At 52.4% G+C, this 27,772-nt stretch overlaps 1 protein-coding gene across 1 annotated transcript in view; it reads left to right on the forward strand.

Moving 5' to 3' along the window:
- ARL8A (ARF like GTPase 8A) overlaps positions 1-27,053 on the forward strand; it is a 62,930-nt gene extending 35,877 nt beyond the window's left edge. The window contains exons 2-7 of the mRNA XM_074977668.1: positions 5,318-5,398; positions 6,775-6,848; positions 11,742-11,835; positions 23,071-23,138; positions 24,621-24,691; positions 25,021-27,053. Of these exons, the coding sequence (XP_074833769.1) occupies positions 5,318-5,398; positions 6,775-6,848; positions 11,742-11,835; positions 23,071-23,138; positions 24,621-24,691; positions 25,021-25,070 (438 nt within the window). The 3' untranslated portion in view covers positions 25,071-27,053. The remainder of the gene's footprint in view (positions 1-5,317; positions 5,399-6,774; positions 6,849-11,741; positions 11,836-23,070; positions 23,139-24,620; positions 24,692-25,020) is intronic.
- Positions 27,054-27,772: the final 719 nt, after the last annotated feature.

The following is a 27,772-nucleotide window of genomic DNA, read 5'->3' on the forward strand; positions in this document are numbered from 1 at the left end:
GTTCCCTTTCTCAGGGCTGTAAAGCAGAAACGGATCCAGAGCTAAGCAACCCAACAAGCAGTGCTCTACAGATTCTTAGCCCTTTCCGCCTGGCCCTCAGCATGCGTAGCTAGCTCCTGACCCTTCCTACCCTCACTGAGAGGTACAGTCCTGACCCCGGTCTCTTTGAAGAGGTAGGACTCTTTGTATGCAAGTTCCCATAGGACATGATGACTAGAGATTGGCATATGACTTTGAACTCTAGCTCCCAGATCTGAAGGGTCCAAGGCATCATCCCAAGGTGTGCAGCACATGGCTACGCCTACAAGTTGAACAGTGTGGATGTAGCTGCTGCAGAGTTAAGGAAATGAGTGTAGGATTTAGCTTCTGTGCAGCAGTGGACAGAGACTTTCCTCCTCCGATCTCCTTCTTCAGACCACCAAGAGGCAGTAGTATTCCTAAGGACAGTGTGTTGAGGGCCAGGGAGAGTAGGGGACTTCACATTGCTCAGACCTTTGGGCCCAGTGAAGTAGTAGTGCCAAAGGGTTGTCTGGATCCTGCCCTACCTGCAGCTCTAATGTACCTCAATGCAAATGAAAGTCAAAGCCTAGCCCCTGTTTTGGTTTGTTGAGTTTTAGGGGCTCAACTTGAGGTCAGCTGAGACTGATTTTCAGGGGTATCCATCACCTGCAGTCCCCAGACTTCACTGGGTGTCTTCGTTAATGAGCACCTTGCATTGGCACCCAGAATTGGGCTGCTTTTCAGTCTAGGCCAAAAACATCAGCGTTCTTTAAAGCAGAGTCAGAGCTCTCTGCCCCCAGCCAGAGCACAATGAGGGGAGAGGGCTAAAGGACCGTGGTCCCTTCCTGCAGCACTCTCTCTGATGTTCCCAGCCGGGGTTTCCATGCTGCTCTGCTGGTGCTCGTCATTTCTCACCTGCAACATCTGCTGTGCCCGGGAGTGGGAAATCCACTTGTTCCAAGAGAGCTCCCTCTGTGAAGAGCAGACTCGGGTGGAACACAGCTTTGCATTTAAACAAGAGAAGCTCAGTCGCCCCAGGGGTGGTGAAGATAACGTTCCAGCTGTGGCTTCAAGCTGTGCTTGGACACATTCAGACTGAAGATAAAAATTTACCCTCCCTGTTTAAAAAAAAAAAAACATAAAACCACTACCACTAAGGATAATTAATCATTGGAACAATTCCTTGGGGTTTGTGATGATTCTTCATGGTTGGCCATTTTGAAATCAAGGTGGACTGCTCTAGAAGGCCGGCTCTGTTTCAAACTAGAATTAATTCAGGACCAGCTTGTGGCCTGTGGGATGCATGAGATCAGATTAGGACATGGGTCAGCAACCTTTCCGGGGCGGCGTGCTGAAATGTGACCTTTTGACCTCTATGTATGGTCTGAGTGCCGGTGATACTTTTGGCATCACTCATAGTCCTGCTTACAACAGCCTCATTAATAAATCAGTGAAGGTGCAGAGCGTTGCTGTTTGGACACTGGAAAACCTTACTCTTTCAGGGAACAACCACCAAGGGGAGGTGCTGCAGAGGTCTCTGGGTGGATGCAGGTTGACCACTCCCATGAGGCCAGAGCAATGTTGGTTTGAGCCTGGCCCTTTCCTCCTTCCTGGCAGTGAGGGAGACTGGTTACCTCGAGGATTTGCTGCTTGGGTTGGACCAGTCCATAGTGAGGCAGGGGCAGTGGTGTCCTTTCCTCTCCTCTGGGGGATGCTGGCCCCGTCACACCTTCTGCTGATGGTGCAACCAGCATTTAATTGTCTCTTGGGCAGCCTGCTGAGCCCCCTTCCCCTGTGCTTGGGACACACTGTCCTGCCCTTTCCCTTCCCCCTGCTTCTTCTCCCACCCCCATTTCCCGTCTGGGGGTATAGTGTGCTCTCCACCTTCCCTTGCAAGGGGTTGGGGGAGGTCTGAGGCCCTTCCCCCTGCAGGTAGAGGGCTGGGCCCATACTTCCTGGCCAGCAGAGTGGCTCCTCCCCCTCTCTTGGGCATGGGGCACTGTCTCACTTGTTCACTGGGCTCGGTTTGGCTAGGCTGGGCTGCACGCCAGGCTCCCTTCTCCCCAGCACGCTGCACACGGTGCACGCCTGGAGCCCCTAGCATGGCTGGCAGCGCCTGGGCAGCATGGCGGGTGCTCCCTGGACCCCACTTACCTCCTACTCGAGCAACGTGTGTGTTCCGTGCCCCGGTCCTACTTCCACCTGGGCTGGGCCGAGAGCAGCTCATCTTCTCTGCCCCCTCCCCTCCCCTCCCCAGGTGTCACCGCCTCCACAGAGCTGCCTGCTGTGGCAGAGCAAGGCAAGGATTAAGGAGCCACTTGGTCTGGAGCCCTGCTTCCCAGCGAGGCTGGCCATGACCCTCCCCCCACCCCCCCGGGGCAACGAGCCACAGGGTGAGGCAGTGGGCGGAAAGGGTTGGCCAGGCCCTGACCTGCCCCATGACTCGTAACAAGCTGTGGACCCGCTGAGCCAGACCCTGCATCCCGCAGCACCCCACCCTCTTGAGCCCAGAGAGTGATGCCTCCAACTCCCAGCAGGGGCTCAGATGGCCCCAGGTGCAGCATGTGCCAGTGAGAAATGGGTGCCGGGGGCCGTTGACCCCTGGAATGGAAGCTGGCAGCAGCCCCTTCCAGGAGTGGAGGCGCACAGCTGACAAGGCAGTGGGGCGGGATCTGGGGCAGTGGCCCTACCCCGTGAGAGATCAGCTGCACTTCCCTTTCGTAGATCTCTCTGGCTGGCAGAGAAACCTTCTCAAGCCCTGCACTGGGCCTTGGGGTGTCGGTATGAGAGCCCCCTAGAGTGACACATCCCGGGTAACTTGGTTTAAATCCATTGGTCTGTCTGGACAGTTCAGTCATTAGAGCAGCTCTTCCCTCGAACGCTGATGGGCTCTGTGGGGTTCTGCAGAGATGGATTGAGATGGTTAATGGCCTGTGCTGTACGTGATCCAGAGTGGCACCAGCTGAGGGACGGCAGCCAAAGCGGCACTCGGAACTGCAGGGGAGAGTCACTGGTGATCTATGCGCCTGCTGATGTAGGCTGGTGCCCCCCCGAGAGAGACACAGACGGCTTTGGTTTTGTGGACTGTGCCCTGAGAGCAGCCTGCAGCCCATCTTTCCCACTTGGTTGTGGCCCACAGAAGCAACATTCACAGCGTTTGCTTGGGGCAGGAGTGACTTCATGGAGCGTTCTAAAGTCAGCTAGTTTGGGTTGCAGGGGTACCTCCTTCAGGGCGCAGTGATTTAATTTGCCCATTTAGTCAGCAAGCAGAAAACCTAGATTATAAATTGTCTGTTTTTAGTTGTTTTCCTAAAGATAGATTGATTCTTGTTGATTGGCACCCATTAAAATGGGTTGATGGGAATTAAGTGTAGTCTTTATGCTAAATTGGATGCTTTTTGCTAACCAAGCCAATGTACTAAGTTTATTTGTACTTAAGTGAATTGTATAGCTTGGTATTCGTTTATTCAGATCCTTAATTTTTATGTTTAATGTTAGAAATTGGTGGGTGATACATTTATTTTTAGTTGATTAAATTTTTATTCATGTTTTGCATCAAGCTGTACTTGGATGGAAATTGGAGTTCAATGGAAAATGCAGAAAACTGGCTTTTTCAAATTGTTTTCATTAGACCAGTAAAACTACCTTAAATGTGCTGATTGCATTAAAAATAGCATTTATCAAAACACGTTATGTATTTAAAACTAACTGAATTATTAAATAAAGTGGGTATTCCTGAACTGAACTGATAGTTCCTGGTCATCTCATCTTTCATCCTTAGAACTAGTTGATCTCATCCTCTCACACCTCATTTTATTCTTCAGTCACAAACGGAGAAAAAGCTTCTCTGTGTTTTAGCTTTCAGCTGGGTTCTTTGCTTTATGGAACTGAACTAGTAGAATAAACTGAAGTGAAGAATATATTCTCTGTATCTTCAGAAGAGGCTGCTGCTGCTTTCAAAAGCTGAATTAGCACTTCAGCAAATTCTGGATTCAGGGGCTTATCCAATGACTTCCACCAGCTGAGTGATTTGGCTTTCTGTAAACTTGCAGAAGCAAACACATACTGCTTGCATGATAGCTTTTATTTAATTGAAAGTATTTGTAATAAGCATAGGCCTTAACTTATAATACTTTTCAAATACTTTAAAAAAATCTGATTTTTTTAAAAAAATAAAGATATTTTAGCTATCCTGCAACTCCCTTTCATGAGTTAGCTCAGCATAACATGAGCCATAAACCTCTAATTCTCTGTTTTGCTGGAAACATAACCAGGAGGCAGGATTTAATTCAGGGAAGATCTCGACTTTCAGAGACCCTTTTAACTCAGCTGGAGCCCCAAAGCCAGAAGTTAGACTGGAGGAAAATAGTTAGACATTCTCCTATGCTTCCCCCACATATATTACCAAAATCAGTGGTCATTCAACTTTAGATCAGGTTATGAAGATCTGCACTTCTCCTTTATGTGCTTTAACTTAGTAGTAAAGCAGTCTAACTGTGGTTGCATCTGCGTATTCTTTCCTAGGATTCAGAATTAATAAATAGCTCATTACACGTTAGAAAGGGTGTGAACAAACTGGGGAGAGCCTAGAGGAGATCAGGGAAAAAAGCTTTAGAAGCCTTGACTGAGGAGAACAGGTTTAAAAATGGGCATGTTTAATCTTGAGAAAAGAAAACTGGTTGGGAGGATTACACACATGTTAAGGGCTGTTATAAAGTGGACTGTGATTGATCTCCGTGTCCACCGAAGGTAGTAATACATCCAATTTGCAGCAAGGGAGGTTTAGGTTAGATAGTAGGGAAAACTTACTTGCTGTAAAGGGAGGGACCAAACTTCTAAGAGAGGTCAGTGGTGGTGGTTAAGAACAGGGTGGACACAACTGACAGGGATGGGATGGATTACTTGGACCTTCCTCAGCACATGGGGCTGGACCTGATGAACTTTCAAAGTCCCTTCCAGCCAACATTTCTATGAGTCTGTGAATAGTGGGCCCTATAGCTACAGACTAGTGCAGATTGGCAGCTATGACCACAGCCCGTTATGAGTGGAGTTCCCCGCGTGGGCCCAGCTTCTGAGCCTGGTTTGTTCGCTGTGGGATACCTGGTTCTGATTTGTCCCTCTATTTTCTGCTGGCGTTAGTCATGACCAAAACGAGCTGAATGTTTGAGATTAGCTAGAATTGAGTAAAAGTTACTGTAGAGTCTTGTTGTACTGAAGTCTGCCTGGGGGAAGGGGAGGAGTTTAGCTGCTTTGTGCTGGGCTCAGGGTTTGCATCCCTCCATAATGTGGCTGACTCCTTGTGGTTTGTTCCTTGCAGTCAGGGCAGTTTAACGAAGACATGATCCCAACCGTGGGCTTCAACATGAGGAAGATCACCAAGGGAAACGTTACCATAAAGGTATGGCTGCCGACGGTTCCTCTTCTGTGGCTGCTGGATCAGGAGATGGGAAGGAGAAAATCTAGAGATTTGCAGGGTTCTTGGGGTGCAAATGATACAGAGTCAGTAGACTTACAAATAGACCAACTTCCACACTAGTTCAGTCTGTACAGTCTTGGATTGCTGCCGCTCCTCTTCAGGGATCCAGTGTTTTGGGATGCAGGTTATTCTAGGCTCCTGCAGCAACATGGAGTTTCCTGATTGCTTTCATCTCGCTCTTGGACCTTCTCCAGGCTACTGCAGAAGGTTAACTTTTTCCAGTAGAGTCTAGAAAGATTCTTTGCTGAGGAGAGGTGGGAGAAGTGGGGGGTCCTGGTGGGAGGAGCCCATTGGAACCATGGCGCTACAGTCCAGGATTCATAGCATTTATGTTACAGCAATTGTACAAGTAGCTGTTGCCCCTACTCTCCTCCAGGAGTACCTGGATCAGGAGCACTGGAAATAACCTTGAGTTAGACAGCAGCTCCCACCACTCAGTTATTGTAAAGACTCTGGCCTGAGTTGTGCCTTTGGTGGCTGCTCATGCACTTCTGAGAACAAAATGTGGGTCCTGGAAACATAGACTTCCAGAAAGGCGGAAATTCTCCCATCACCCTAGCATGGTGAGCACAGCAAGGATCTGCCAATTCACTGGGACTTAGGGCCTTAGATCCCAGCCCTGGAAGGAAATAGCTGTGAGCTTGTGGAGCATTCTGGGTAATTACATGCAAATGAGCAAAGCTGTGCTTATGAATTCCCCAAACCTGCCACGCCATGTAGAAGGGTGTGACCTTTCATAGGGTTCATCAGCAGGGGAGAAGGGGTAAGAGTTTCAGTGGCATTGTGCAAAGTCCATTTCAGCTAGGCTCCAAGATCCACTTCTGCTTCTTTGTATGCCTTCTTCCCTGGTCCGTGTGTGGCGGTGCCCCTTTCCTTCAGGAGAGCCTGGCTGGAATGGCTGTGTTTTCCTCTTGGGAGAATTCTACAGCTGTCTCAATGGGAATTCCTTATGCCTGTCTGTCAAGGGTCTGGAAGCCTTATGTTGAGGCATGGGGTGGGTGAAGGCACATCTCATAGGTCCTACATATTAGTGTAGAACTTAATCTGTGGGCAAAGAAAAGGATGGATGGTTGATTCCCTTGGGATGAGGTGTTGCTGTGGGAATGTTGGGTTTTCTCTTCTCGGTTGGTGGGACTGCAGGGTAGGTTTTGGTGAGGCAGATGGTGGCTAAGGATGGGCGTGTAGAGGTTGTGGGAGAACGTTGAAAGGGAAACAGGGTAGCTAGAGGCCTGTGAGGGTGGTAGAACAGGAAAGAGGTGGGTGGGTTTGAGATCTGACTCTGCCTCTCTTTCCCACAGCTCTGGGACATTGGTGGTCAGCCTCGTTTCCGTAGCATGTGGGAGCGATATTGTCGTGGAGTCAGTGCTATTGTGTAAGTATCTCTCCGCTATGCGTGCTCTTCTCTGTCATGGACCTTCCAGGCTGCTGAACTGAACACTGGTGACCCTTCAGGATAGCATGGGAAAGCAGTAGAGGGTACGCTCTTGGCTGAGTGTCTGGCTGTGTCCAGTGGTTTTGTACTCACCCAATAGAGCAGATTGAGCAATACACTGATCCTAGGGTACAGGAGTCCTCTGCTGGGAACCAGGCCCCTTGGCCTGCACTAGCACTCCACAGCAGCTCGCTCAGTGCAGCAGGATCCCTGTGCTTTTGCTACCTGCTGTCAAGTGGAAGAGGTGCTCATCCTAGAGATAGGAATGTATCTGCTCAATGCAGGAGCCCTAATGTCTTTGTGGTTTTGCAGTCACCACAATCCACCACAGGCTGAGGGGGCTCTAGGGAGCATGTTACTGTGGGGCTTGATATTGTCCAGAGTAACAGGTCTCTTCTGGAAACCACAGGCTCTTGTGCACCTGGCTGAAGATCTGTTGTCTTTGCTGATGCTACTAGCTCCTTTGCTCCTGAGGTGCTATTTACTCATTTGAAGGGCTCGGTGGAGGTGAACCAAATAGCCTTGGGTGGCGCCACTCATTCCGAAGGGTGGTTCATAGGGACAGCTGTGGGCATCTGCTCTTTCTTCCCAGGGCCTCTTATGCAGCTTGACAAACGCTGATGTATGAGAAGCAGCAGCCTTCAGTCAATATTCGTTCAAATTTCCTTGTTCTTAATCTGCACCTCTTTTGTGTTCCTGTGTGCAAACATTACAGGGACTGAGTTTACAGGTAGCAATGTCTGTGGACACAGCAGCATAGCAGACTAGTCATGGTGAGGAGGCTGCCTGGTCGTAAGTGCCTAGACCTGAATCTGAGTCATGTTCATCCAGGCAGGGAACAGAAATGTACCGGGGGCTTTGTTGCTTCACAGAGCTCTCTACTTTAGCGTGCCCAGCTTCAGAAACCTGGGAAGGGTCTGACTCATGAAGGCAGCACACGTGAAAATTGAGGTACATGTGCACAATTAAAGCAGCACAGATGTTTACTATTAAATATGTGCAAACTGCACGCCAAGCAAATGAGCTACTCACAGATGGTAAGAAATAGTGGAGAATCTCAGTCCACGTAAGATGTCTGTAAACAGAAAGAAAGAGATGAAGTCAGAGCCCTAAAAGCTGTAACAGCAATTATATGCTCAACTCAAGTCCCCTAATCACACTGTTTTCAGGATCATCATTTACATGCAGATGCTTGGCAAAGATTGGTGGTGTGAGCTCTGATGTCATAAGTCTGCTGCGGGCGTTCAGCCCCATCTCGTTTCATCAGACAGAATAGACTCCTTGTTCCCGTGCTCTCGGCCAGCAACGGGCCTGGGTGAAAGCCAGAGCGTAGCTGATTTAAGCTCAGTAACCGAGAAGGCAGAGGTGATACTGACTGAGAAGCTCCTTGTGGGTCTGAGGAAATTTATAGTTTCTTGTTAGTTGTTTGGCTTCCTGTCTCCAGGTCTAACCAGACAGCAGTCTGCAGCCAGAGCCAGAAATGCCTTCAGTCTGCCTGATGTGCCTTCCCTCTCTGATAGGCCCTCCACTGCTCATCAGTTCATTGCAACCCTTAGGCTTGTTTGCTGCAAGATGTCTGTCTGGAATTAGCATCGAAGGCCATTCAGACCCTGTCCTTCCTGTGCCCTGCATCCCCTCTTTGTTCCATTGGTGAAGCTCCCAGATGCGTGAGAATGGGGTGATTTTGGCAGCAGGTGCTCCTTTTGGAGATAGGACTGACTCAGCGTGGTGGCGTTTAGAACCTGATAGCTCTCATTTCTCAGGCTCGTGGCTGGAGACTCCCCGGCATTCAGCCTATTGGCTGAGGTTAAGCCTGGGGATGGAGGAGGCAAGTTTGGGGCTTGAGGGGTTAAGCCTGGGGGTGGGGGGGCAGGTTTGGAGCTGAGGGGGTTAAGCCTGGGGGTGGGGGGGTGGGTTTGGGGCTGAGGGGGTTAAGCCTGGGGGTGGGGGGGGCGGGTTTGGAGCTGAGGGGGTTAAGCTACATATAAGCCTGCTATCAGGGGTTCTGCAGGATTCTTTCCAGTTTCAAAGGTTCCGTGGCCACGTAGAATTGGGAGAGGCACGGCTGTAGTGTAAGATGCTGGGTGAGTTGAAGTTGTTGTGGTGCCCATGAGAGTTCCTGGCTCTGAAGAGGGAAAGGGTTAGTGACTGGCTTTCCTTCCTGAGGGCTGAATGTGGGTCTGGTTCAGTAGTTAGAGCATCGGCCTTGGTGAGTTCAATCCTTCAAGGGGTCTGGAGCAGGTTGGATTAAAGATTGCGATAGGGCCTGCTGTGAGGGCAGAGTACTGGACTTGATGACCTCTCCAGGTCCCTTTCCAGCTCAGAGATATATGACGTGACTCCTCGGGGCTGTTGTGAGATGGAAGGCCTCATCCCATACAGCACAGGCCTAGTGTGAGGCCTGAAGCCTAGCAACAGTGGACAAAACATGGCTCAAAGCTAAGCTGTGAGCAAGAGACAGGGCTCTGCTAACAGAACTTGACAAAGTCAGAACTGAGAATACAGGACACTAATTGGTAATTGGCCACGGCCAGAACAATAAATGGTGTAAGGTGAAATCACAAGGTCTTACCAGCTCATTAAAAAATACTTTGGTACCTACTTTGCACAGACACAGACCCAGGTTCAGGAATGGGTCTAAAATGACAGCATGATGGACAGAGATGATCTAACCAAACCATGAGGTACCAGGAGATGGGTGGTATCTACGTAGCATCAGAGGGTGGTAACCTGATATGTCAACAGTGAAGTGTGCTTTATTTGTATCTGTATATATAGTGTGATGTCTTGGGGGTGGGGGGGACTGTCTTTGTCTGCCCGTGGAGGGCAGTGGAATTTCCACTGTTTGTGTCAGTCCATTGCAGCAGGCGCATATGTACAGGGTATCAGTATGGTATACTGTACCGAACAACTCAAAAAGGCAGTCTGGTAGCACTTTGAAGACTAACAAAATAATTTATTAGATGGTGAGCTACCGTGGGACAGACCCACTTCTTCAGACCATAGCCAAGGAGTCTGTTCTGGTATGGCTATGGTCTGAAAAAGTGGGTCTGTCCCACGAAAACTCATCATCTAATAAATTGTTTTGTAAGTCTTTAAAGTGCTACTGGACTGCCTTTTTGTTTTGATAGTATATAGACTAGCACGGCTATCTCTCCGTACCTAACAACTGTTATTTGTACCTCCTTGACAATAAACCCTGGCTGGGCACCTTCAATCCTTACCTGGTCTGTGGTCTTTGGGGAACCTCGCGGGGTCTGCTGATATTATTGGTACCACATAATTGAACACGCACGCAAGCAGCCTTCTGGTTATCACCAATGGAGACAAAGACCCATGAGGACATAACAGCAATAAATTGGCCAAACTACAGGGGCTTTCTGGAAGGGTGCTGGGAGTCCAGAGGTGCCAAGGGAAGGATGTGGTTCTGTAATAGGACAGGATTTCTGGGCACAGCTAGAGAAATCAATCCAGGCTACCTTTGCTTAAAATCCGTGCCACTTACAGCCCCAGGGTGGGATTTCCTTCTTCCTAAGGCAAATCCAGCCAGCCTCAACAGCCCCTCTGCCAGCTCCACTGGCCAGCCAGAAGCCACACAAGCAAACTCAGACTTCTCAGCTGCTATACCAGCCAAGAGCAACAACTCCCAATTTCAGGTGAGAGGCTGTTACACCTGTTTCACCAAACACCACACAGAGTCTTCGAGACCCCAAAGGGCCCAGCCCCAGCCCCTGGTCAGTAGATACTTGGATCTTACCCAAACAACCACACAAAAGCCAGGTCCTTAGATCTAATATCTAAGGGTTTATTAATACAAAAGAAAGTACAGGGTCAGAGAGAAGAATTGTTAAAACAATACTTTGCATACATCAGTCATAACTTCCTGACGCAGGCCAGCGATTTTTTTGGTTGATTCTTGAAAGTCTCTGAAAGTTCATGTCAGGTTACATAGATTGAGTCATTGGAGCATTGATCTGGCCGCCTGGGGTCCACATGCTGGGACATGGACCCTTGGAGACCACAAGACAAAAGATCCAAGATGGGTACTGCTAAATCCACATTATCGTTCTTAGGGATGGGTCCCCAGTCCAGACAGGCTTAACTCCTGAGGACCGAAGAACAAAGAAAATCCCTGCCAGGCCTCATCTTATAGCTTTTCATATGCAGCGGGAAAATTCCATTCTTCTCCATAGGCTTTGGCCCACCACCTGACCCAGTGGGTCTCTGTGCTGAGTTTCCATTTGTTGCAGTCCCAATGGGAGAACCCCACCATCACAAAATGAGTGTTGGCCATCTGGGTCTTTGCTCAGTCTGTTGTCCTGGCTGGGGTGGAGCCCCACCTCCCTTTGTGAACCTCAGCACTGAAACATTTTTCACATAGCTGCAGAGCTAAAAATCTATTATTTTACATACACACGTGATACAGACACACAAGTAGAATACATAGATTCAGGGCATCATCAGCTTTCATTTGGCACCTCGCATGGCACCTCTAGCACAGTATTGGGCCAACAGTCACACTGGGCATATAGAATGGTTTCCAGACCAATATAAAGGTCCGGCCATATGACAGAGTCACTGATGCACAGCTCTGGCGAGGGACTGATAACTGGGACCTGTTTCATAGCCCGGATTGACACAGGAGGGTCAGGAGGCTGCAGAGCTGGGAAGATAGAGGTGGTGGGAAGCAGCTTGGAAGGGACCTGAGACTTGGTAATTGAGCAAAGTGTTAAGGACTCTGGTTGGTTCATGCTCCTCAGGTAGGATTCATTCAGTCTTCCACTTCCTGGTTGCCCAGGCTCAGTACTAATATTCCCTTCCCTAATGTGCCAGGTACATGGTGGATGCTGCTGACCAGGAGAAGATTGAGGCCTCCAAGAATGAACTTCACAATCTCCTTGACAAGCCACAGCTCCAGGGCATCCCAGTAAGTGCTCTCCAGAGCTGGGCCTGTTGGCAGGCCTTCTGGAAGCTCAGACTGGAGGCAATGAGTATGAACAACGACCTGTCCGTGGCCCATTGCATGGGGTTTGTAAGTGATTGACTGCTGAGTATGCTCAAGAGGAGGAGCTGCCATTTGGAAGGCATGTCTCGTTTGTGACACTGCGGTAGGGTTTTGGATGGACCAGTAGGGCTGCTGGAGCAGTTTGCAAGGAGTGAATTGTAATATCCATCCAGAGGCTGGGTTTGCTGCTTCAGAAATTCAGAAGGGGTACGGTGTGCTCCATGCAACGCTCAAAGCACATGATCTCATCTTAGCTGGGGCAGGGGCGCGTCACCAATTCAGCTGTTTTGTGGGATCTGTATGGTTTTGCTGCCATCCACAAATTCTGAGTTTAGTTTCGACCAAATCAGTGTTTGTTCCTGTACATACCACTTAGAGCTACATATTGGAGCCTTGAGCACGTTAGCTTTCAACAACATTCATTTAGGAAGGGAAAAGCTGTCAAGTTAGCAAAGCAGGACGTGCTGAGTTAGGTGTACAATTAAGCAGGGTTCTGCCTTCCTCAGGCTGGGTCTACACTCGCCACAGAAGATTAAATGCTCAGGCTCGATCGTCTGGGGTGCTGTTTCACGCATGTGTGAAATGGCGCATTCCAGGGTCAATGTCGACCCCGGAGCTGCTTGTGAGTGGCAAGGATTAAGCAATGCTGATGGGAGGAGCGCTCCCGTTGGCATTCTGCAGTGGGCACAGGGACAAATATCAACGGCAGCAAAATCGACTTTTTAGTGTGCAGTTGGCGTACCTAAAATTGTGTAGCAGCCACTGATGTTCCTGGTAAGCGTAGACCCACCCTCAGAGGAACTCCACAATCCTTCCTAACTCAGTGTTGTATTCTCCAAAGGAAGCAGAAAATATTGCCCAGTATTGTTTTGTAATTGGTCTTAAGGAAGAATGTGTGTGTGTGTGTGTGTGTGTGTGTGTGTGTGTGTGTGTGTGTGTGTGTGTGTGTGTGTGTGTGTGTGTGTGTGTGTGTGTGTGTGTGTGTTGGAGAACCTTGAATTGAGAGAGCTCAGTGCATAGTGCCATTGTCATTGTTACTTAGTTCATGGATCGACTGTGCAGCTCTCTTGGGGTTAGCTGGCCTCTTCTCATTCTGTGTGTCCATGTTGCCTGTGCATTTTGCAGGAGGTATTATGCATTTCATAGGGTTTAGCAGTGCAGGTTGAAGTGAGCAGAGGTGAGACACTATCGTCAATTGCTTTCTCCATGAATGATTGGAAAATGACTTTTAAAATGAACCCAAGAGCAGCCGTGCTGGGTCAGACCAAAAATCCATCTTCCAACAGCAATGTCAGGTGCCCCAGAGGGAATGAACAGAACAGGTGATCCTCAAATGGTCCATCCTGGTGCCCATTCTCAGCTTCTGGCAGACAGAGGCTGGGGACGCCATTCTGGCTGCATGAATTTGTTTCGTTCTTTTTAAAGCCTTTTTAAAGCCTTGACCTTCACAACTTCCCCAACAAAGAGTTCCACAGGTTCCCTGTGCATTGTATGAAGAAGTATTTCTTCAGTGGTTGCTCATGTGCATTCCAAACTGGGTGTGCGCTGGCGCATGCCCAGTTGCTGGAAAGCTTTTTGCCCTAACTGATAGCCATCAGGTCAGAGTGGCACCCCCTAGAGTGGTGCCAATATGGCACCCTATATATACACTGCCCTCTCCCCCGCCCCCCCCTTCAGTTTCTTCTGACCGCACTGTTGGTTGCTGGGGCTCCCTTTCTCTCTGTCATTGCTGGCAGCCTTTGTTGATAGCGTGAATAGTGTAAATAAGTTGTAAATAGTTCTAATTAAGTTGTAGTAGTTTGTGTTCATTGTTCCTAATTACTGGGATAGGTTCCCTGTTCTTCACAGTGACTTGGTGCTCGGGGGTGGGATGTGCCTGGCTCCCTGGACATCAGGAACTGTAAGAACTGTGGCAAGCGTATGCCCAAGTCTGATCTGCACGCAGAGTGTCTTGGCTGTCTCCGAGAGGGCCATCAGGGCAACCCCTGTGCAATCTGCTGGTTGTTTAAGCCCAGGACTTTAAAAGACAGAGCTCAGCGGCTCACAGGGCTCCTCATGGAGGCGGTGTTGAGCCAGATGTTCTCTGCACTGAAGGGCCTGGTACAGCCTCCTTGGCGTGCAGCGCAGGCATTGGTGTCAGCACGGGAGGAGGCTCGGCCGAGAGGAAGCGCCAGGCCCCCTTTGGGTGAGGTGGCACAGTCCCCTGTCCCAGAGGAGAAAGGAAAGAAGCACGATAGGGGCTGCTCCCCTATCGCACTGAGGCGTTGAAGACCCTGGCACCCCTGCTCTGCAGCAGCCAATGCATGAGCCCCAGGCACATACCTTGCTACAGTGTGAGGAGGGGACCCTCACATTTCGGAGTTCCCTCAGTGCCGGAGGCGTCCCAAGCATTGCAGGACTTTATGTGTGCCATGCCACCACACACCTCGATGCCAACAGAGGCACTGCGACCAGGTGCCGGAGGGGCTGTAGTTGGCTGCCTCTCCTGCTTTGCCTTGGTGGTGTCAACACCTGAGCCACCTTGTGCTCCAGAGTTCATCGGCACCCATGTTGCCCCTGTATGTGGTGCTGGAACACAGACTCATAGAATCACAGGGCTGGAAGGGACCTCAGGAGGTCATCTAGTCCAGCCCCCTGCTTCCAGCAGGATCAACCCCCACTAAGTCATCCCAGCCAGGACCTTGTCCAGCCAGAACTTAAAAACCTTGAGGGATGGAGAATCCACCACCTCTCTAGGCAACGCGTTCCAGTGCTTCACAACCCGCCTGGGGAAGTAGTTTTTCCTAATATCTGATCTACACCTCTCCCTCTTCAACTTCAGACCATTGCTCCTTGTTCTGCCATCTGACGCCCCTGAGGACAGTTTCTCACCCTCCTCTTTAGTGCTCCGTTTCAGGAAGTTGAAGGCTGCTATTAAATCACCTCTAAGTCTTCTCTTCTGTAAACTAAACAAGCCCAAATCCCTCAGCCTCTCCTCACAGGTCTTGTGCTCCAGACCCTTAATCATTTTTGTTGCTCTCCACTGAACCTGCTCCAGCAAATCCACATCCTTTTTATACTGGGGGGCCCAAAACTGGACACAGTATTCCAGATGTGGCCTCACCAGTGCTGAATGGAGGGGAATAACTACTTCTCTAGATATGCTTGAAATGCTCCTCCTAATGCACCCTTGTATGCCGTTAGCCTTCTTGGCTACAAGGGCACACTGTTTACTCATATCCAGCCTTTCATCCACCATAACTCCTAGGCCCCTTTCCATCGTACTGCTGCTGAGCCAGTCGGTCCACAGCCTATAACAATGCCTGGGATTCTTCTGCACCAGGTGCAGGACTCTGCACTTCTCCTTGTTGAACCGCACCAGATTTCTTTTGGCCAAGTCCTCCAATTTATCCAGGTCACTCTGGATTCTCTCTCTACCCTCCAACATATCTGCCTCTTCCCCTAGTTTTGTGTCATCCACAAACTTGCTGAGGGTGCAACCCAGTCACTCATCCAGGTCATTAATAAAGATGTTGAATAACACCGGCCCCAGAACTGAGCCTTGCAGCACTCTGCTTGAAACAGACCGACATCCAGATATTGAGCCATTGACCACTGTTGGGCCCGACCCTCAAGCCAGCTTTCTATCCATTTTATAGTCCAGTGATCCAATCCATATTTCCTTAACTTGTGGACAAGAATCTTGTGGGAGACTGTATCAAAAGCTTTGCTGAAGTCAAGGTATATCACATCCACTGACTTCCCCATGTCCGCAGAGCTTGTTACCTCATCATAGGAGGTAATCAGATTGGTCAGGCAGGACTTGCCCTTGGTGAATCCATGTTGGCTACTCTTGACCAGTTTCCCCTCTTCCGAGTGCTCCAAAATGGATTCCTTGAGGATCCCTTCCTGGACCATGAGTGGTTATAACACCCAGATGTGCTGCACTGTTTTCCTAAAGTGGAGACATCTGCATGTGGACCTCTTTAGCTGACATTTTAATGCAAAGTGCCAGATGTGGTGTTCTTATTGGAATCAGAGTCCGGGGTCCTGGGCAGACGTGTTCATCATTCCCTGGACAGACCTGTGGCTATACACTTTTCCTTCGATTCTGCTGGTCCACAAGGTCCTACTCAAAATTCAGTCCGATCAGGCATCTGTTGTCCTGCTGGCCCCAGCATGGGCACGGCAGCACTGGTATTCAGTACTCCAGAAATGTTGGTCTGCAAACTAATGATACTCCCATTATAGGCAGACCTGTTGACTCAGGAGGAGGTGTGTCTGCAGCACCCTAGCCTTCGATCCCTGCACCTCACGGCTAGGAAGCTCCATGGCTAAAAGGTGTGGAGCTTTTATACTCGGGCCCTGTCAGGGAATGCCTGTTAAATAGTAGGAAACCCTCTGCAAGGGCAGCCTCTCTGGCCAAGTGGAGGAAGTTTTCCAACTGGTTTGCTCAGAAGGGGCTCTCTCTTTCTCAGGCCTCAGTACCTGTCATTCTGGACTATTGTGGTATTTAAGTCAGGAGGGGCTGTCCTCGTCCTTCATTATGGTGCATCTGGTAGGCGTTTCACCCCAGCCCCAGGGTAGCCTCCAGTCTTCTCAGGCCTGGTGGTTTATGAGAGGCCTGGAGAGGGTTAAAGTGCTGGTGTGGGCCTCTTTACCTGTGTGGGACCTTAACTTGGTGTTGTCAATACTTATGGGGCCCCCTTTGAGCCCCTGGCTTCTTGTTCCCTGCTGTTTCTAAGTTACAAAGCAGCTTTTTGGTGGCCATCACTTTGGCCAGGAGGGTATCTTAGTTGAGGGCACTGACGGTGGACTCACTTTAGACAGTGTTCCACCAGGACAAGGTTAGATTGAGACCCCATCTGGCATTCTTACTGAAGGTGGTCTCCTCCGTCCATGTCAACCAAGATATTTCATTGCCAATGTTCTGCCCAAAACCTCATGCCTCCCCTAGGGAACAGAGTTTACATACCTTGGATGTTTACATGGCTTTGGCTTTTTATGTGCACAGGACCAAACCATTTCGGAAGACACAGCAATTGTTTGTGGTGGTGGCTGACAGAATGAAGGGCCTTCCAGTCTCCTCCCAGCAGCTCTCCTCCTGGATAATGACCTGTATTAAGGACCGCTTTAAGCCGGCGGGGGTTCCCCCTCCCCCATTCAGGGCTCCTCCTACCAGAGCGCATGCATCTTCTGCAGTGTGTTTAGCCCATATTCCTATCCAGGACATCTGCAGGATGGCCACCTGGTCCTCCATTCATACCTTTATGGCCCATTACGTGCTGATGCAGCACATAATGGACGATGCTGTGGTGGTCAGGGCTGTCTTACAGGGCTCTGACCCCACCTCCAAGGTGATTGGCTTGTACTCACGCAGTTGGCAACGCACATGACAGTCATTCAAAGGAGAAAAGACAGTTCCCCGTTCCGTAACTGGTGTTCTCTGAGATGTGTTGCTCACGTCCATTCCAAAACCCACCACCTTCCCCACTGTCGGAGGAGCTGGCAAGAAGGAACTGAGTGGGGCGTGGGTTGGGCACTGCATATATTGGTCACCATATCGGCACCACTCTGGGGGCACCGCCCCTGCCTGATGGCTACCAGCTTGGGCAGGAAGCTTTCCAGCAACTAAGCATGTGCCAGTGCGCACCCTCAACTTGGAATAGACACGAGCAATCGCTCAAAGAACACCCAGTTATGGAAGAGAGAATTGTCGTTTCCCTTGTTTTGTTTTAAAGCTGTGGCTGTTCAGTTCATTTGGTGAGCCCTAGCTCCTGTGTTACGAGAAGCAGTAAACAACACTTCCTTTTGTACTTTCTCCACACGCATCCTGGTTTTCTAGACCTGAATCCTTTGCCAGTCTTACTCATCTCTTTTCCAAGCTAAACAGTCTCCATCCTATTAATCTCTCCTCAGATACAACAAGAAGCAGGTCTTTGCCCATGAAAGCTTATGCTCCAATATATCCGTTAGTCTGTAACGTGCCACAGGACTTCTTCTTGTTTTTGAAGATATAGACTAACACGGGTACCTCTCTGATACTTACCTCCTCAGATAGAAGGTGTTCATAGAATCCTAGGCCCGGAAGGGACCTCTGGAGGTCATCTCATCCAGCCCCCTACCCGAAGCAGGATCAACCCCATCTAAATCATCCCAGCCATGACTATGTCAAGCCGGGACTTAAAAACCTCTAGGGATGGAGATTCCACCACCTCTCTAGGCAACGCATTCCAGTGCTTCACCACCCGCGTGGGGAAATCGTTTTTTCCTAATTTCCAACCTATACCTCCCCGTCTGTAACTTCAGAACGTTGCTCCTTGTTCTGCCATTTGTCACCACTGAGAACAGTTTCTCTCTATCCTCTTCAGAACCCCCCTTCAGGAAGTTGAAGGCTGCTATCAAATCACCCCTAAGTCTTCTCTTCTGTAAACTAAATCAGCCCAAATCTCTCAGCCTCTCCTCGTAGGTCATGTGCTCCAGCTCCCTAATCATTTCTGTTGCCCTCCACTGAACCTTCTCCAATACATCCACATCCTTTCTATACTGGTGGGGCCAGAACTGAACACAATAGTCCACATGTGGCCTCACCAGAGCCAAGTAGAGGGGAATAATATCTATATCTGCTGGAAATGCTTCTCCTAATGCACCCCCATATGCCATTAGCCTTTTTAGTACAGAGGCATAACTTTGACTTCCCCGGGTCCACAGAGCCATATACCTCAGCATAGAAGCTGATCAGATTGGTCAGGCACGACTTGCCCTTGGTGAATCCATGTTGACTACTCTTGATCACTTTCCCCTCTTCCAAGTGCTCCAAAATGGATTCCTTGGGGATTCCCTCCCTGATTTTCCGGGGACTGAGGTGAAGCCGACTGGTCGATAGTTCCCTGGATTGTCCTTCTTCCCTTTTTTAAAGATGGGCACCACGTTTGCCTTTTTCCAATCACCCAGGACCTCTCCCGATCTCCACAACTTCTCAAAGATAATGGCCAAAACTTCTGCAGTGATATCTGCCAGTTCTCTCAGTACCCTTGGATGCATTAAATCCGCACCCATGGGTGTGTGCGTCTAGCTTTTCTAAATAGCTCTTAACCTGTTGTTTCCCCACCAAGGGCTGCCCACCCCCTTCCCATACTGCATTGCCTAGTGCCGTAGACGGGGAGCTGTCCTTGTCAGGGAAGACAGAGGCAAAAAAAGCATTGAGTACTTCAGCCTTTCCCACATCATCTGTCACCAGGTTACCTCCCTCATCCAGTAGTAGCCCCACAACCTCCCTGATAACCCTCTTATTGTTAACATACCTGTAGAAACCCTTCTTTTTGCTCTTCACGTTCCTAGCTAGCTGCAGTTGTGCTTTTGATTTCCTGATTACCCCCTGGCATTCTCCAGCCATATATTTATACTCCTCCTTACTCATCTGTCCAACTTTCCCCTTCTTATACACATCCTTTTTGAGTTCAAGCTCACCAAGATTTTCCCTGGTAAGCCAAGCTGGTTGCCTACCAGATTTTTTTTTTTTTTTTTTTTTTTAGTTGCACATCGGGATCGTTTGTTCCTGTGCCTTCCATAAGAGCTCTTTAATATACTGTCAGTTCTCCTGAACTCCTTTCCCCTTTGTATTAGCTTCCCTGCGGATCCTGCCCATCAGTTCTCTCAGAAAGTTGAAGTCTGCTCTTCTGAAATCAGCGGTCTGTGTTTTCCTGCTCACCTTTCTTTCCTTTTGCCAGAATCATGAAATCCACCATCTCATGATCACTGCAGCCCAGGTTGCCACACACTTCTATTTCTCCTACTAGTTCTTCCCAGTTTGTGAGCAGCAGGTCAAGCTGTGCATGGCCCCTGGTCAGATCCTTCAGCACTTGTACCAGGAAGTTATCCCCAACATTCTCCAAAAGCTTCCTGGATTGTCTGTGTGCTGCTGTATTGCTCTCCCAGCAAATGCTTGTGGGATTAAAGTCTCCCATGAGAACCAGGGCTTGTGATCTGGAAGCTTCTCCTAGTTGTCTGAAGAAATCCTCCTCTACCTCATCTGGTGGCGTGTAGCAGACACCAAACACAACAACAACTCTGTTGCTTCTGCTTCGAAGCTTAACCCAAAGACACTTTACTGTCTCTTCTTCCTCCATAAAGTGGCGCTCCGGGCAGTCGTACTGCTCCCTCCCGTACAGCGCAACTCCTCCTTCTCTTCTCCCTGCCTGTCCTTCCTGAACAGGTTTTGCCCATCCATGACAGTGCTTATCTCCCCAAGTCTCCATTATTCCAATCACCTCATACTGCTTTGTCTGTGCCAGGGCCTCTAATTCCTCCTGTTTGTTTCCCAGGCTTCTTGCATTCAAGTACAAACGCCTTAGCGAATAAGCCGATTGGCCCACTTTCTCCTTTTGAACTGTTCCATAGCCCTAAACGTTTTTTGGCCTTTATCTGGACCTTTTCCTATTCCAATAACTCCTTTGAGATGGGGGACCACATCGGCAAACAGAATTCAGGATGTGACATACCAGCTGTGTCTACACATGCACGCTACTTCGAAGTAGCGGCACTAACTTCGAAATAGCGCCCGTCGCGGCTACACGCGTCAGGCGCTATTTCGAAGTTAACTTCGACGTTAGGCGGCGAGACGTCGAAGTCGCTAACCTCATGAGGGGATCGGAATAGCGCCCTACTTCGACGTTCAACGTCGAAGTAGGGACCATGTAGACGATCCACGTCCCGCAACGTCGAAATTGCCGGGTCCTCCATGGCGGCCATCAGCTGAGGGGTTGAGAGATGCTCTCTCTCCAGCCCGTGCGGGGCTCTATGGTCACTGTGGGCAGCAGCCCTTAGCCCAGGGCTTCTGGCTGCTGCTGCGGCAGCTGGGGATCCATGCTGCAGGCACAGGGTCTGCAACCAGTTGTCGGCTCTGTGTATCTTGTGTTCTTTAGTGCAACTGTGTCTGGGAGGGGCCCTTTAAGGGAGCGGCTTGCTGTTGAGTCCGCCCTGTGACTCTGTCTGCAGCTGTGCCTGGCACCCTTATTTCGATGTGTGCTACTTTGGCGTGTAGACGTACCCTCGCAGCGCCTATTTCTATGTGGTGCCGCGCAACGTCGAAGTTGAACATCGACGTTGCCAGCCCTGGAGGGCTACGTCTACACGTGAAGCCTACATCGAAGTAGCCTATTTCGATGTGGCGACATCGAAATAGGCTATTTCGATGAATAACGTCTACACGTCCTCCAGGGCTGGCAACGTCGATGTTCAACATCGACATTGCGCAGCACCACATCGAAATAGGCGCAGCGAGGGAACGTCTACACGCCACAGTAGCACACATCGAAATAAGGGTGCCAGGCACAGCTGCAGACAGAGTCACAGGGTGGACTCAACAGCCAGCTGCTCCCTTAAAGGGCCCCTCCTAGACACACTTGCACTAAACAGCACAAGATCCACAGAGCCGACAACGAGTTGCAGACCCTGTGCATGCAGCATGAATCCCCCGCTGCAGCTGCAGCAGCAGCAGCCAGAAGCCCTGGGCTAAGGGCTGCTGCACACGGTGACCATAGAGCCCCGCACGGGCTGGAGAGACAGCGTCTCTCAACCCCCCAGCTGATGGCTGCCATGGAGGACCCCACAATTTCGACATTGCGGGACGCGGATCGTCTACACGGTCCCTACTTCGACGTTGAACGTCGAAGTAGGGCGCTGTTCCGATCCCCTCATGAGGTTAGCGACTTCGACGTCTCGCCGCCTAACGTCGAAGTTAGTGCCGCTACTTCGAAGTAGTGTGCACGTGTAGACACAGCTGAGGACGTGTAGACGTTATTCATCGAAATAGCCTATTTCGATGTTGCTACATCAAAATAAGCTATTTCGATGTTGGCTTCACGTGTAGACGTAGCCACCATGTGATGGGATCCCCTTGGGTGAATCCTGGGACCAGGGGACCACTGTGCCCCCTTAACTCTCTCCAGCCTGGGTGATCTCTAATAGCGCCTTGCTAGTGACCAGCAGCAAGCCCTCCAGTGTCTGTAATCGCTCAGCACCCAGCTAGGCTGCATGAATGCTTCCAGAGCCGCTCACCAATCTCTGAGAAAGTTACCAGCCAGGTCCCCCAGCTCCCAGCACTGTATCCCAGGGATTACTGTCTAATTCATTAATGGGCTCGCTGCTTCATCAGCAGAAAGGAGACACATACCAGCTTTTAAGAAACCTAAGCAGATGGGCCACACACTTCACAAAAGTTCACTGGTAAAGATAAAGCAGAACAAGTTTGTTGACCTGGAAGATAGAATTTCATTGACTGTAAGTGTTGGGTTAAAAGTCAGCAAAAGAAAATACAAACCTGCAGGGCTTGGGGGGGCGGGGGGGGTTGAAAAGAAGAAGAAGCTGGTACCCAGCCGACGCCCCCTCTGCTCCCTACCTCCTGCCCTCCCAGCCAGTCCCGTGGCTGGGGCTGCTGAGGTGCCGGTACTGGAGACACGCAGTCCGCACTCTGAACTGGGGAGCAGCTAGCTCAGGCAGCCTTTCTTTCTCGAGTGGCGCGGCGGTGTGTAGCATATGGATGTCAGCCTCGAAACGGGCCGGTCCCCTCCACTGGAGGTTTTCAATGTGCCTTTGGTGCTTGCAGCGTGGTGGGGGCCCCTGTGTTTTATTTGGTACCCTCAGGTCATGTGCTTGGGGAGCACAAGTGCAGGCAGGTCTGGGGGCATTGCTGAGCGTCCAGGCAAAGTCGAGCAGTTCTCCTGGCGTGGCCTTATGCCAGTTGTGTTGTAGCTCCCGTGCTGGGCAGTGGCCATTGACACCTCGCTGTGTTGCTTCTCTCCTAGCTCTTGTCTCTGGACAGCTAACACCTGGCTGATCCCCCAGCTTACCCGTGTTTTCGTGACAGCCATACAGCACATTCACATCATTTCCTGTGTACTGATGCTCTACACATACCGACAGAGCAGTGACTCCCAGCAGGTCCCAGCCTTTCCCCTGACGCCTTCCATCAGGGAGGAGCACAGTGAGACAAAAATGAGGCGTATGGGGGCCGCAGGGCGCTGCCTCCAAGGGACAGGCACACCAGGGTTTATACACAGGCAGGACGGCAATGGAAATTCGTATCAGAGCTGCAGTTAGGGGCCTCCCCCTCCGGCCCGGGCACAATCGAAGCTGGCCTGGGGCGGAGAATTCTCACGCTGGTTTCCCGCCCAACAGGTTCTAGTGCTCGGGAACAAGCGAGATCTGGCGGGTGCCTTGGATGAGAAGGAGCTCATTGAGAAGATGTAAGTACGCTCACGGTCTGGGCTGCTTCGTCCTCTCCCAGAGCCGCGGCTGCCTGTGCTGCTCCCCTGAGGCTGGGGCGGGACTGCAGGACTGCTTTGGAGAGGCCGAGTCTGTATCGCTGCAAGGGGTGCTGGAGAGGCCGTCCCAGAGCAGCAGCAGAGCTGTGCCAAGGCTCCCCGGCTGTGCGGTCCCAAGTAGAGTCCTGTACGGCAGGAGCCGCTGAGCTGGGAGGGAGTATTGGCAGGAATAGGGGGCAGCCCAGTGACCAGTGAGGCAGCTGCTGGGGGGGTGCATGTCCTGGGGACTCGGCTTTGCCCCAGGCAGCATTGTTTTCCTTTTGTGTCTACATTTGTCTGGGTGCCACAGACCTGGGGAGCCCCATTCCCCTGAGCCAGCGTCTGGAAGGGGAGCTGAGGGCCCCAGGCTCTGTCCTAGCGCAGCCGCACCCTTAGCAGTGTGGCCGTGGGTGGGGCCGTGCCAGAGAAGGGGCCAAGCTCCAGCCTGGGAGGAGCTGAGGTGTCCTTGGCTGACAATGGTCCGTTTGCTGGAGCTTTTCTCGGCCTAGGCCACAGGGTGGCACCAGAGCTGCAGCTGGGCTCTAGCGCCAGGGCTTCAGCTGCAGGCTGAGCACAGCTGGGTCTGAGTCTCTGGGAGCCTGGCCCGGGGTGAGCATCCCCCCATTGCTGGGTCTGCCCTCCAGAGGTGCGCTGAGCCGCTCCAGGGCTCCTTCCCAGTCAGCGGCTGGAGGAGTGGGGAGTTGTGGGGCGGGCATTGCAGCTCGCACAGCGCTTGTGGGTTTTGCTGGCACCCGCACTGAAACATGGGCCAGTCCCAGCCCAGGTGAAGCGCAGCCGGTACTCTAACCCCCAGCCGGGTCAGCTAGCCTGGGCTAACGGCCTGCAGATGTGGGCCCGAGGCACTGGTGTGGATGAGCTGCGTGGGGTGGAGAAGTCGGGTTAACTGCGGGAAGGACGTACCTGAAACACCTGCAGCTGCATCCTGCCGCCTGCGTGGGAGGAGAGCGTATCCCCCAGTGTCGGTGCACGGCACGGCACGCAAGCCTCTGCAAACGGCTGAAGAGGGCCTTGGAAGGCTCTGCTGCTGTCAGTGGGCTGGAGCCAAGGTCTCAGCACAGCCCTCCTGGGCTCCCTGCTGCCGGAGGGATGCTTCTGGTGCCAGGGTTGGAGGGTCTTATGCATTTTACAGCAGTGGGTCTTTCTTGTCCCCTTTCCAGTGGGAAATGAGTGTGGGTCAGGCCCTTAACTCCTGTGTAGGGCTGTCATGGCTGCTGCGCACTACAGAGCCGGCCTTTGTGCTGTTTGTCAGGGCACTTTTCTCTGTGCCTTTCCCATGGCTGCTGACCAGCAGCTCTAGGCTGTGGTGGGGTCTCTGCCAGGGGCCTCCTCCTGGAAGAGACTCTGCTGCCCCGAGCCCTTGCCCCAGACCAACTGTGTGCACTCACGGCTCCGTCTCTTCCTCAGGAACCTGTCTGCCATCCAAGACCGGGAGATTTGTTGCTATTCCATCTCCTGCAAAGAAAAGGACAACATTGGTGAGTGCGAGGCTGCAGCAAGCAGGGCGAGGGTAGGAAACCCCTGCAGGTACACCGTGGGCAGGGAATTCAGGAGTCTGGATCCTACGCCCATTAAGCTCAGGGCGCGGCAAAGCGGGGCCGAGGTGTCGTTTCTCAGCCGTTAGCGAGGGCAGCCCGGTTCCCAAAGCTGGGGATGCTGCCCAGAGCAGTGCCTGAGATGCAGCACTGAACAGCTGTGTTAGAGGAGGTGCCAGTCAGGCAGCCCCTGGGGTGAGCCCCGAGAGGCAGGTGTGAGGGGGTGGCTCCTGGCCTGTGGCAGGTGTTAACTCTGTGCGTTGCCTTTGCAGACATCACCCTACAGTGGCTTATTCAGCACTCGAAGTCCAGGAGGAGCTGAGAGCCAGGGACCGCGCCTCGGAGCGGGAAGATGCCATTGTCCAAGCCCGTGCCCCCTCCTCTCTGTCCCCTGCTCTGTCCCTCGCTCGCCATCTCTCTCTCTCGATGGGTGTTTTAGGGGACCCAGGCGCTGCTCCTGCTGAAGCGGAGCGCCTGGTTTTATTGTAAAGGAGCCGTTGGGCTCCTGTCTCCCCTTGCGTTTGGCACTGTTCTGTTGTGGTCGATGTGCGCACAGTAGAGATATGTATATATCTTTTATTTAAGCAGTTAACTGTACTGACCTGGGCCTTGTGACAGTAGGAGTGCTGGGGGGAGGGGAGCCAAGCGGCCGGGCTGGGCCATACGGTGCTGCCCTCAGGCTCTGGTGGGGGCATTCCTCCAACACAGAGCCCTCTGGGCCCCTTGCTGTCTTCACTAGGTCCAGCTGCCCCCAGGCCTCTGGAGCTGCCACTGCCCGCGCGTCTCTGTTCTCGTCCCTGCTGCAGGCAGGCTGCCCGGGGAGGGGGAAACTGGGCAGAGGTACGGGGGCATCCGAGCTCGTCCATCAGGATTGACCAGGCTGTGCTGGTCAGTGCTGGGCCCATCTGCAGAGCCATCTCCCCTGCCCCCACGCCTCTTGGCCCTTTGACCCCACGTTCGGCAGGGCTTGGGCCCTGGCTGGAGGGACAGCTCCCTCCCCCTCCGCTTCCCTGCCTGCGACCCAGCTCTTCCCTGGAGGCAGCGTGTGGGACCAGTGTTGCTACTGCTCTGTGCCCGGAGCTGGGGAGGGCGCCATGGCACCTGTTGAGCCAGGCCCGTGCAGAGACAGACGTGTGCGGCACACGGCCCTGCGCCATCGGGGAGCTCTGTGCTGTTGCAATGGCTGCAGAAGTGCAGCAGCGGTGGAAGCTCTGGGGAAGGCCCTTCTCCCCCTCCCCCCATGCCTCAGAACCCAGAGGCAGGTTCCCCTGGTGCTGCAGCCCAGGTCAGGTGCATAAGTCATCCCTGAGAGATCAGGGCTCAAGCCTCCGGGGAGTCAGAGATGGGAAAACCTCTTCCAGCCTCGTCCGTCTCCATGGGGCAGGGTCGGCTGGGCCGTGCAGAGGGGCTCTCCGCCTTGGCTTCTGGGTCTCGGGACCTGGGTCCCCCTCCCTCCTGCCGGAGGATCCCTATGTCGAAGGCTGGCAGGCAGAGACCCTGCCCCTGGGGAGTTCAGGGGCTGTGGACACCTCTCTGCCCCTTCCCCCCCAAGGCTGGGCGTGAGGGAGGCTTCCTCTGTGCTCCAGGTTCCGGCAGCGGCGCTTCCTTTCGCAGTGCAGGGCATGGGCTCCCCGTTGCGCTGCTCCCAGCTGCTCAGCGCTGTGCGTGTTGGAGGAGGGATGCCCTGCAGGGGCCTGGGGCCGCCCACAGCCCAGCACAGCAGAGCTGCCCGGGGTGCTGGGGCTGCTGTGCAGAAGGCCCTGTTCCCGTGCGTGCGGGCAGAGCGGCCGTGTTCCAAGCCGCGGGTGGTTCACTTGGGCGGGGAGGGGCCGTGGTGCCAGGCAGGGAGGAGGAAAGCAGCACCACTGACTTCTGCCCTGCACTGGCGCCAGCTCTCCGGGCATGGCCACATGGCCCCTGGCAGGCTGGAGGGGAAGGGCCAGACTTCTGCTCACAACCTGCCTCTTTGCAGGCCCAGGCCCATCCCTCCCTGTCCAGGCGTCAGGTCGGGGGCAGCAGAGCGCCCTGCAGGAGGCCACAGGGTCCCCTCCCCAGACCTCCCATGCACAGAGCTGCGCCAGGGTGGGACAGGCTCCAGGCTGCTTTGTTCTCCTCCCCTTTCTCGCAGAATTGCACAAGGAGCCATTTCCATGGTTTATTTAACGAATTGTAAAGTGTTGTCCTTATTCCTTTGTCAGGAGAGGGTCTTTGGCTCATATCGGCCATCTGCTGGGGAACGACTCTTGTAACTGTACAATTATTTTGGCCTCCTAATCAGAATAAATTAACAGTTTTGTGTTTGGGGGAGGAGTTTGCTGTGGTCTCATTTCCTCATCTCACCAGCCTGCGTCACAGCTGGCAGCAGCTCAGTGCAGGGACAGGGAGGGCTGGTGCGGTCCCCCCAGGGCTCTCCCAGCTCCTTGCAGGGAGGGTGGGAGCAGCTGGCGTACTCACTTACGGCTGGGGGTGGCTCCCTGAGATCACCCCTGAACTCAGTTAGCAGCTGGAGAGTGGATTGTGCAGCAGCGTCAGATCTTCCTGCTGGTCTAGTGATAACTGGGAGGCTCAGGAAGCAGCTTGGGGTAGGAGGGAGTCTCCCTGCGCCTCGCCCGGGACCCGTGGGGTGGAGATGCAGGGTGCTCGCACTTCACGCCACACCCCGCTCCCCCTGGGGAAGTGGCTGCCCATGCGACGCACAAATCTGGCTTCTGAGGCCCTGAAAGGGCATTTGGCTGGGCAGACAGCATCCCTGCAGGCCCGCGCTCATGTGGCTGCTCCTGGGACGGTGACGGAGCCCTCCGCTTCCAGCTGGTCCTCGCTCGTGGTCACAGAAGGCAGCTTCTCTCCTCCGTGGCTCTGCTGCGTCTGGGCTGTGGTGTGGAAGACCTTTCCTGAGGCTCCCTCCCCTGCGCTGCTACCTGTCTCCTGCCCTGCGCAGACTTCTGAGGAGCCTGCCCTCGCTTTGCATTAAGGAAACCCTCTCCTGCCTAAGACCCCACCACCAGTCCTGGCCCCGCAGCAGTG

Source organism: Carettochelys insculpta, chromosome 26, assembly GCF_033958435.1.
Source record: "Carettochelys insculpta isolate YL-2023 chromosome 26, ASM3395843v1, whole genome shotgun sequence".
NCBI lineage: Eukaryota > Metazoa > Chordata > Testudines > Carettochelyidae > Carettochelys > Carettochelys insculpta.